The sequence below is a fragment of the Hibiscus syriacus genome, unplaced genomic scaffold (assembly GCF_006381635.1).
Source record: "Hibiscus syriacus cultivar Baekdansim isolate YM2019G1 unplaced genomic scaffold, ASM638163v2 tig00111366_pilon, whole genome shotgun sequence".
Taxonomy (NCBI): Eukaryota; Viridiplantae; Streptophyta; class Magnoliopsida; order Malvales; family Malvaceae; genus Hibiscus; species Hibiscus syriacus.
Genome location: NW_024063071.1, coordinates 1,890,388 through 1,899,362, shown reverse-complemented (window position 1 = coordinate 1,899,362; position 8,975 = coordinate 1,890,388). Strand labels below are relative to the sequence as shown.

General features: G+C 35.0%; 1 protein-coding gene across 1 annotated transcript; it reads left to right on the top strand.

Moving 5' to 3' along the window:
• Nucleotides 1-475: 475 nt before the first annotated feature.
• On the top strand, nucleotides 476-4,783 carry LOC120159410 (cysteine-rich receptor-like protein kinase 42). The gene is made up of 6 exons (XM_039169996.1): nucleotides 476-1,402; nucleotides 2,731-2,841; nucleotides 2,962-3,312; nucleotides 3,789-4,026; nucleotides 4,156-4,297; nucleotides 4,405-4,783. The coding sequence occupies exons 1-6, from the start codon at nucleotides 625-627 to the stop codon at nucleotides 4,699-4,701; spliced, it is 1,917 nt and encodes a 638-aa protein (XP_039025927.1). The 5' UTR covers nucleotides 476-624; the 3' UTR covers nucleotides 4,702-4,783.
• Nucleotides 4,784-8,975: the final 4,192 nt, after the last annotated feature.

Genomic DNA, 8,975 nt, shown 5'->3' with positions numbered 1-8,975 from the left:
ATCAAAATTTAATAAATTAATAACATAAGTGATCAAAACTTTATATTTTTAAATTTAATAAATAAAAGTGTATACCTTTAGTTTAAGTGATAAATAAAATCTAAAATTTGTTATATTATTATTATTATTGTTGTTGTTGTTGTTATTATTTAATTAAATATTTTATTATTTTGAATTATTTGTAATATGCGTGAATGCTGGTTCATCTCCTTTAATTTATTCCAATTCCAAGTCTTCTCTGTTCCTCAGTCTATTCATTTTGAATGAGCATTCATCCTCTTTCATTGTTTTCAATTCCAAGTCTTCGTTTCAGTTCAACATTAAACCATTTTGAGCTTGGTCTCAATTAGACTACATTTTCTACTGCTTAAAAGAGACGACACAAGCGAAGGAAATTTCATTTCATCAGTGCACAATTTTCATCTATGATCTTCTTTTCAGCGCACTGATCTCAGCCAAAAATGGTTAAATTTAGCCTCCCTGAGGTTAACACCAACTTTACCGAGGGAGTCCAAGCCAGCCGTAAACCCCACAATCTTCCTTGTTCTTCGTCTCTTTCAGTTCCGTTCAACAAAAACTAAGTTCAAAACACGGGGAAAAAAGAAGGAAAATTGAAGGCTAAACATGAAATCTATGGATTTTTCAGCATTCAAACAATCACACAGGAGATGGGTTTCCTTGTTTATCCTTTCTTTGTTCGTTTCCACCTCTTTCTCTGATCCAAGAATCACAAACGCAGGGCTTTTCTGCGACGATTCCCAGGCGCCAAACGGGACGAGCTACGTTCTGGATTTCACTGAAGTGATGAAGCAGTTGTCAGATCAGATCAACAATACTCTCTTTGCTTCATATCATCTCAACTCTACGCCTCCAATGTATGGATTGGCTCAATGCCATGGAGATTTGGATCAAACGGATTGCGCCCTTTGCTATGCCGAGGCAAGGACTCGAATCCCGCGTTGCCTCCCTTGGCCGGGTCGAATCTTCCTCGACGGCTGCTTCTTGCGTTACGATTATTACCGGGATTTCTTTCACGAATCCGTTTCGTCAACTTTCGATACCGTTAATTGCAGTTCCAATAATGTAACAATGGTCGGTCAAGATAACAACAGCAGGATGATTTTGTTTGGTAGAAACGTTGATCATGCGGTCGGGAATGTAACGAGTATTGCTTTGAGAAGAAATGGATTTGGGGCGGTCGGGGTGGATGGGGTGTATGCATTGGCGCAGTGTTGGGAGAGTCTTACGCCGGCGGAGTGTCGGCAGTGCCTGCAGAAGGCGGCAGAGACGGTGAGAGGATGCGTGCCCAAGGAGGAAGGGAGAGCTTTGAATGCTGGGTGCTATTTGAGGTACTCCACAAGTAGGTTCTATAATGAAGGGGCCGATTCTGATGGTCACAATGGTAAGTCTTTTGCCTTCTGTTTTTCTTTTTTAAAGACGCTGAGCTTGATTTTAATGTAGAAATGGACTGAATTTATGTAGAAATGATCATGCTTGAGTGTTGGATATGTGCTTGATACGAGTATCTGCAACATTTTTTCCTGGATTTCTATGTAATTTTTAGACTTTTTTTTGGCTGGTCTAGAGTAGATTCTGCAATTCATTTTAGCTTATTTTGTTGGATTTAGCCTTTTAATGTATTCTGTTGATATCTGGTTGGTTGCTGGATTTTCTGCTGGAACCACTGGGATTGTTGGGTGGTTTTGTTTGAGTTTGTAATAGAGACATTGCTATCGTTTTCTAACAACCATCGATGAAGGAATTTCAGAGTAAAACTTATTATACGTTTACTAAATTTGAAAATTTAATTTTTTTAATTTTGAGTTATTTGAGTCAACCGGAATCATCGATTCAGTTTTCGAGTTCGAGTTATGTTGAAATTTGAAAATTTCAAGTCACTCGAAAAATAAAAATTTTACTCGCGTATTTTGACATTTTGCAATTTGATCCTTTATTTCTTCAATTTATCCTTCATTTTAAGTCTATTTTTATCAAATTTGAATCACATGTTCATAAACCATCATAGAACACCTATGTGTTTTCAATTACTCTTTTTTTTTATAACAAATTTTCTATTTTTTGTCAATTTAGTCACTCAACTTTGCATAATTTCCTTATTTTTTTCAATTCATCCTTCATTTTAATATGTTTTTTACCAAATTCAATCCACATGCTCTCCTACTATTATAGAATACCCATGTAACTTCAATTATTAAGTTTGAGTTATAAAATACGACTCATCAATTTGAATTTTTTGACTCGACTCGATCTAATACTCACACCTATAAGAAAGTTCATATAATTTTGTCATTAAAAAATATGTTGCGGTAGGGGAAGTGTGGTTCTTATCTATGAGGGGCTAGTTTTGAGGGGGAAAACAATTTTACTTCAACTAGTGTCTTTTTGTTATTATTATTATTATTAGTCTAGGTGAATACAAAGAGTATTATATGTTGAAAGACTCTCAATCATTTGACATTCAACTCGTAATAATGCTCGAACCCGAAACCTTAAGAGATAACAACATTTCCTTAACTGCTGAGGTCACTTGATTCCTTTCCCTTTCCCTAGGGGGCACATTTTCTTAAAGAAGGAAACCGTAAAAATTGTCTTTACCTCCAAAGCAAATAATAGCTCATAGCAGCTGCAGTTCGGCAGTCGAGACGACTAATATGAAATTTCTTTTCACTTACTCGTTGAATTACAATGTATTCTTTTTCTATTTTCCAGGGCTCTCAGTTGGGGTCATTATAGCAATTGTCTCAGCATCATCTGCACTCCTAACACTCGCTGTTGTAGCAGCTTATGCTATAAATGCAAGATTATCAAAGAGGAAAAGAGGTACAAAATCCCTAAGTTAACCTTCAAAAATTGCACTGAAAATTATATATCAATGATGTTCATATCCAATCTTATGCATTAGTCCTCTGTTCTATATTAACCATCAAATTCTTTTCCCAGAGCTCGAAAATCTTCGCCGGATTTCGAAAAGGTTCGACAAATCGGGTTTGATGTTCAAGTATGAAACTCTTGAGAAAGCAACAGATTGTTTCAGTCCTTCAAGGAAATTAGGACAAGGAGGAGCTGGTTCAGTGTTCATGGGGGTTCTTCCTGATGGAAAAACTGTAGCTGTAAAGAGATTGATATATAATACGAGGCAATGGGTCGACGACTTCTTTAATGAAGTAAATTTGATCAGCAGAATTGAACACAAGAATCTGGTGAAGCTTCTTGGTGCTAGCATTGAGGGCCCTGAGAGTCTCCTGGTTTATGAATATGTGCCCAACAAGAGCCTTGATCAGTTCATTTATGGTAATGTTTTTGTCTTTAATCAATCCGCCTTCATTTTTTTTCTCCTTTTTTGACAGATTTAGATTGATTTTTAAAACTTTGAAGCTGTTGTTGGCGGCAACATTGTGAAGTTCTCCATTCCCAGAGCTTAAATTACAGTCATAGATGTGTTTTCGATCATCGTGTTGTGACCACTGTTTAAATCTCCCTGCCTCATTCTAAGATTCGAGGGATTTAGAGCTTTGTCAAATTAACATAAACATAATCTTGCAGCTCAAGTAATCCTTCTATGTGTTACTTATATGGATATGGGTATATGATATGACCCTCCTAATACATGGATGAACTTCAAAAGATTGAACATGCCTATGTCAAACACATCGTATTCCACACTCAAATTCACACTCATGTCTAATTATATGAGAAAAAAATGAAAAATCGGAGCAACACTAGATGATTTTAGTTTCAAATGTAGATGATTTAGTTTCCAAATGCAGATGAGGAGAAAGCAAAACTTCTAAACTGGAAGCAGAGATTCGATATCATCGGAGGAACAGCGGAGGGTCTAGCTCATCTTCATGGAGAAGGTTCTCACGTAAGGATAATCCACAGGGATATTAAGTGCAGCAATGTTCTTTTAGATGAGAATCTCGATCCAAAAATTGCAGATTTTGGGCTTGTTCGAAGTCTAGCTACCGAGAAGAGTCATCTTAGTACCGGGATAGCTGGAACACTGTAAGTTTACAAAAGATTTATCTAGTATTACATAGGACACTGGTTGAAAGCTTGATCATGAGAAACACATTTAGTAATGGATCCAATAGATTGTTAGACATTTAGTCATGGTTTGAGATTTTCGTGCAGAGGATACATGGCTCCCGAGTACCTTGTTCGAGGACAACTTTCTGAGAAAGCTGATGTTTATAGCTTCGGAGTACTTGTTCTTGAGATTGTATGTGGTAAAAAGAATAGCTACTTCACAAAGTCTGGTTCCCTTCTACAAAAAGTAAGCTCCCAATGTTTTCTACTCTCAAATCTGAACTTTTCAATAAAATGTTTTGTATTATTACTTTTTTCTGTTCTTAGATCATTAACTTAGGTTTTCAACCTCAGGTTTGGACACTTTACAAATCAAATGCCTTGGCTGAAGCTGTTGACCCTTGCATTAGGGATGAAATGTCGGCAAAAGAGGCCCCCGGTGTGCTCCAAGTTGGGCTATTATGCACACAAGCTTCAGTTCTCCTAAGACCATCAATGGCGCAAGTGGTTCAGATGCTAACCGTTAAAGATTACGAAATTCCGATGCCGAACCAGCCTCCTTTTTTAAATGCTAATGTGCTTGGAACTGCAACTTTTGCCATGAACTTACAGGGTTCTGGTACTTCCTCCGAATCTTCCAGGTCTCGGTAATTAAGATTGTTCAACAAGAGCACAATTATCATTCCACGGAAGCGAGATTATAATGACCGATATTCGAGTCTCTTTCGCATCACTGCACGTAACCGTAAGTTTTGGGAGATCTATGAATGTCCAAAGATGACAATACCTTTGATGTAAGTACGCTAGAAGACAACCATATCCCAATGAATGCGGCGATTTGAGCAAAAATTTTGGAAGGTCAGAGGCCAATATGTACTTGGTCTAAATATGATCTAATAAAATGTACTTAGTCGATTATTTTAGTTTTTGTTTAAATTTAATTGTAAATATTTATAATATTATAATACTATTTGATTCCAATTTAAATGATTTTTTATAATCATATTTTTCATATATTTTTTTCATGTGATATACATATGCATACAAAGTTGAGGAACTCGACTCAATCTTAAAAGTCAATCTACTAATTATTAAAAAATTCGAGTTATTTGAGTTACTATTCAAGTTATTCGAGATGTATTTTATATTTCGATTTGAATTTAAATTTTTTTTCGAATTGAGTCTATGAAATTATAACTCGAACTCAATTCAAGTAGTATTTATCAAGTCAAGTCAAATCGAAAAAAATCAATTTTTTTGAGTCGAGTTGAATTTTACACACCCTTACCTTTTGGAGATAATCCATGGCGTTATGCAAGTCATGCCATAGATAACCATTCCTCGAAGATCTCGTTCGAGTTATTTTTTAAAGTCATCCACCCTATCTTCTCCAATGTCATTGTTGGACCATCTTGTTTGAACCCAATGCTCGATTATGAAAAACATATACAATTGAGAAGCAAAGGCCAATAGAAAGGGGGTTAAGGAGTCAGTATTTTTGCTTTGGAGGTTCAGTGCTGACTGTTAAAACCTTAACCTGTAGGTAAAGGTAAATCCAGCCATGGTCTCAATGGCTTGAGTGGTCCACTCTGACTTTGGGTCTTGAAATGATCTGATGACCAACCATCACCTGCCCTTTTGTCGGAAGGTGGAGCCGTGATCAACATTTAGGGGTGAGTTATCGAGTCAATTTTTTTTTAAATTATTCGAGTTGACGAGCAATCTTTTATAATTTAAACTTTATTTAATATTTTTTCGAGTAGAGTTTATAAAATTTGAGTCGAATCGAGTTGTTCGAGTTTCTGTTTAAATCTAACTACAAATATTTATAATATTATGATACTGTTTGATTATAATTTAAACGGTTTCCTATAACCATATGCAATACAAATATATTTCTTCTTATTTTTCATATATAATATACATATATCATATAGGGTTAAGAGACTTGATTTAAACTTGAAAATTAATACACTAATTGCTAAAAATTGCGAGTTATTATTTGAATTCTACTTTATAACTCGGCTCGAATTTAAAATTTATTCAAATCGAGTTAATTTAAGTTGAATTCTTTCAAGTCGAGTCGAGTTTGAATCACTCCATCAACATCTCCAACACGTTGTTTCCATGGTTTTCAAAACCGGACCGGTTAGCGAACATGCCATGCTATCGGTTCACTGGTTGAACCGGTCCGACCGGTCGAATCGGATTCGACCGGTCGGAAGAACCGGACGACGTCATAATTATTTAAAAAAATTAAATAAAAATACCAAAAATATTTAATAAAAAATAATTTTTTATATCACAAGTCATATTCAAAGCAAGTCATAACATATATAAGTTAAAAACCATAAAATCAAGCGAAACAAAATGATTCAAATTAACTACAACATAATAATTAAGGTAAAACATATTAAATAATAAATATAATTATGTAACTATAATTAAAAAATAAATTTGGGGCTAAAAAAATCATAACAAAATAATATTGTTTGGTTTAATTTTTTTTAAAACAATCCCACATGGCTAAGAAACATAGAAGATCATCCCAAAAGTCTAAAGAGTAAAAATATGAGAACAAAACAATCCCACATAACTAAGAAACATAGAAGAGCATCCTAACTAACTTCTATAAATAATAGAGGTAATTTGGCATTCAAAATCATGGAGCCTTTTGGTGAGCATTGAGTGAACTATTCTTTCACTTCAATCAAGCTCGAATTTTAGGCTTCAATCGAGCTTCTAAATTTTTTTTGAGTTCAAGCTTTTTCGAGTTCAAGTTTCAATATTATATTTCGAGTTCGAGTTGAACTTGATAATTTTTAGCTCGTGAGTTTGAGTCGAGTTGAGCTTACTTTTAAAGTTTTCAAGTTTTAGTTGAGCTCAGCAATACTCGAGTTCGACTTGGCTCGTTTAACAAACAACATTGTTTGGTTTAATTTTTTTTTTAAATGGTGGTTTTTCTCGTTTTTTTCGGTTTTCAGTCGGTCCGGTTTGAACGGTTCTGTAATACCCCAATTTAGGGGCTAAATTTAAGAAATTATAAAAGATGAATTTAATTGGTATTTTTGGAAGAAATTAAGGATTTAATTGTAAAATTGTAAAGTTGTAAGACTATTTTAGAAAGTACATGAAATTCAGTGGCTAAAAACATGATTTAACCATTTTCCTTTTTGAGAGAATTATAAGTTCTCTCCCCCGTGCGCAGGTTCAACAGAAAACAATTTTCAGTTTTCCCTCTCCAACAATCCTCCTTTCAACTCTGATATACTCGCCGTCCGACCTCCGATCGATGAACCGAAACCACCATTGTGTTCGTTGTTGACCGAGAAACAAAACCCCTCAAACCTTTCATCGTGAATCGTCGTCGTTCGTCATTAATTTCAGTCGGAAGTATCGTCGGTAATAACTCAATTTCAGTTGGTTTTTCGTCGATTCACGACGATCGGGTCATCCGTTTACGACACCTCCCACACCATCATATTCCTTGCATCATTCCGAGTCCACCGGTGTTGTCCGTTTCTCCGTCGTCGCCAATGCGTGGACGGGTGAAACCATCAAAGTTTCCGACGTTTCAGAATCGAGCTCTCCGTCGTTCAAAATTATGAATCGATCTTTGTAAGTGCCTCAAAATCGCTTAAAATAATTTTTAGGAATTTTTTCAGGAATTTTCCGACACCGTAGAACTGTTCACACACGCCACCCCCGAGAGTGGGCATCGTTTGGGTGATAATTTAGTAATTAATTTATGTTTGGGTGCTATTTGTGTAAAATTCGGGTGTTAGATTGGTAAATATTTGTAGAATGGCTAATTTGGTAATTAATTTATGTTATGGTGATATTTGAGTAAAATGATCGAATGTTGACTGTTCATGCGTTGACCGTTGACCGGCATTGACCACAGTTCACCAAAACTTTGACCGGAGTTGACCGAACATTAAACGACCTTTGACTTTGACTGAGTATACTTATCCTGACATTTTTCGACGTTCCAAATCCGATTCCGCAGTCTATTTTTTGAAATTAAGACCCGAAGGCCTCGAAATTACCAGTCAAACCCGTTGACTTTGATTTTGACCAAAAATTCCAAATCTTTGAATAGTAATATTTTATGCTTTCGACGTCCTGAATCCGAATACAAAGTTCGTTTCGCCAAATTCGAACTCGGTAAGCTATTTTTTACTGATTTATCATCCGATTCGATCCGTTTTTCAGAATAAGCTCCATTTTTGATATAATTTATGTTCATATGTATCTGAGGAATTATTGGAAGTTGAATTAAAGATCAAAGGCGTTCGAATGGAATTTTTATGGTCGATCAATATTGCATAAAAATCGAGGTAATACTTTACTACTTCTTTATGCTTTATTGAACATGTTGATATTGGTAAATGCGTGAATAAGATAATGTTGGTCACTTTTGTGGAGTTGAATAATTTCTACACTCGATCTGAATACGGTAAAAAGGTTCAGTAATTGATTATGGTTCGGATGACTTTATAATTACAAGTTATGTGCTTAGTGATAAAGAAATCAACCTGGATCTGTAACTTATAATTTATTTCATCAAATGTTAAATGTTAAAGGTACTTGGATGGGAGAATACTCCGATAGGGTAAAATTATGAAAATACCCTTATGTTGTAGGATGACAAGAATTGTCCCTGGAAGTTGTTTAATAACTCTGAAATGACATATTGATCTGATATAATTACAGATGTGCATAAGAAATGATAGTTTTGTTTAGAAAATTTGGATAACTGATTTTTAACGCCAAAAAGGGTTTGTGCAAGATGCTAGAAGTTTGTTAAGGAATAATTTCATGATCAGAGAATGTTCGGGAAAGCAATTGACCATAGGATCTTTAAATTATAATTATTTTCGTTAAGAGCTAATATCGAAATTATCTGGTTAAGAAATTACAAA

What these genes read in the sequence shown, in the direction of transcription:
- LOC120159410 (XM_039169996.1), top strand. Translation starts at nt 625, where the DNA reads ATGAAATCTATGGATTTTTCAGCATTCAAACAATCACACAGGAGATGG. An exon ending in CCTTGATCAGTTCATTTATG is followed by an intron (nt 3,313 to 3,788) that starts GTAATGTTTTTG and finishes TTCCAAATGCAG; the next exon opens with ATGAGGAGAAAGCAAAACTT. An exon ending in ACCGGGATAGCTGGAACACT is followed by an intron (nt 4,027 to 4,155) that starts GTAAGTTTACAA and finishes ATTTTCGTGCAG; the next exon opens with AGGATACATGGCTCCCGAGT.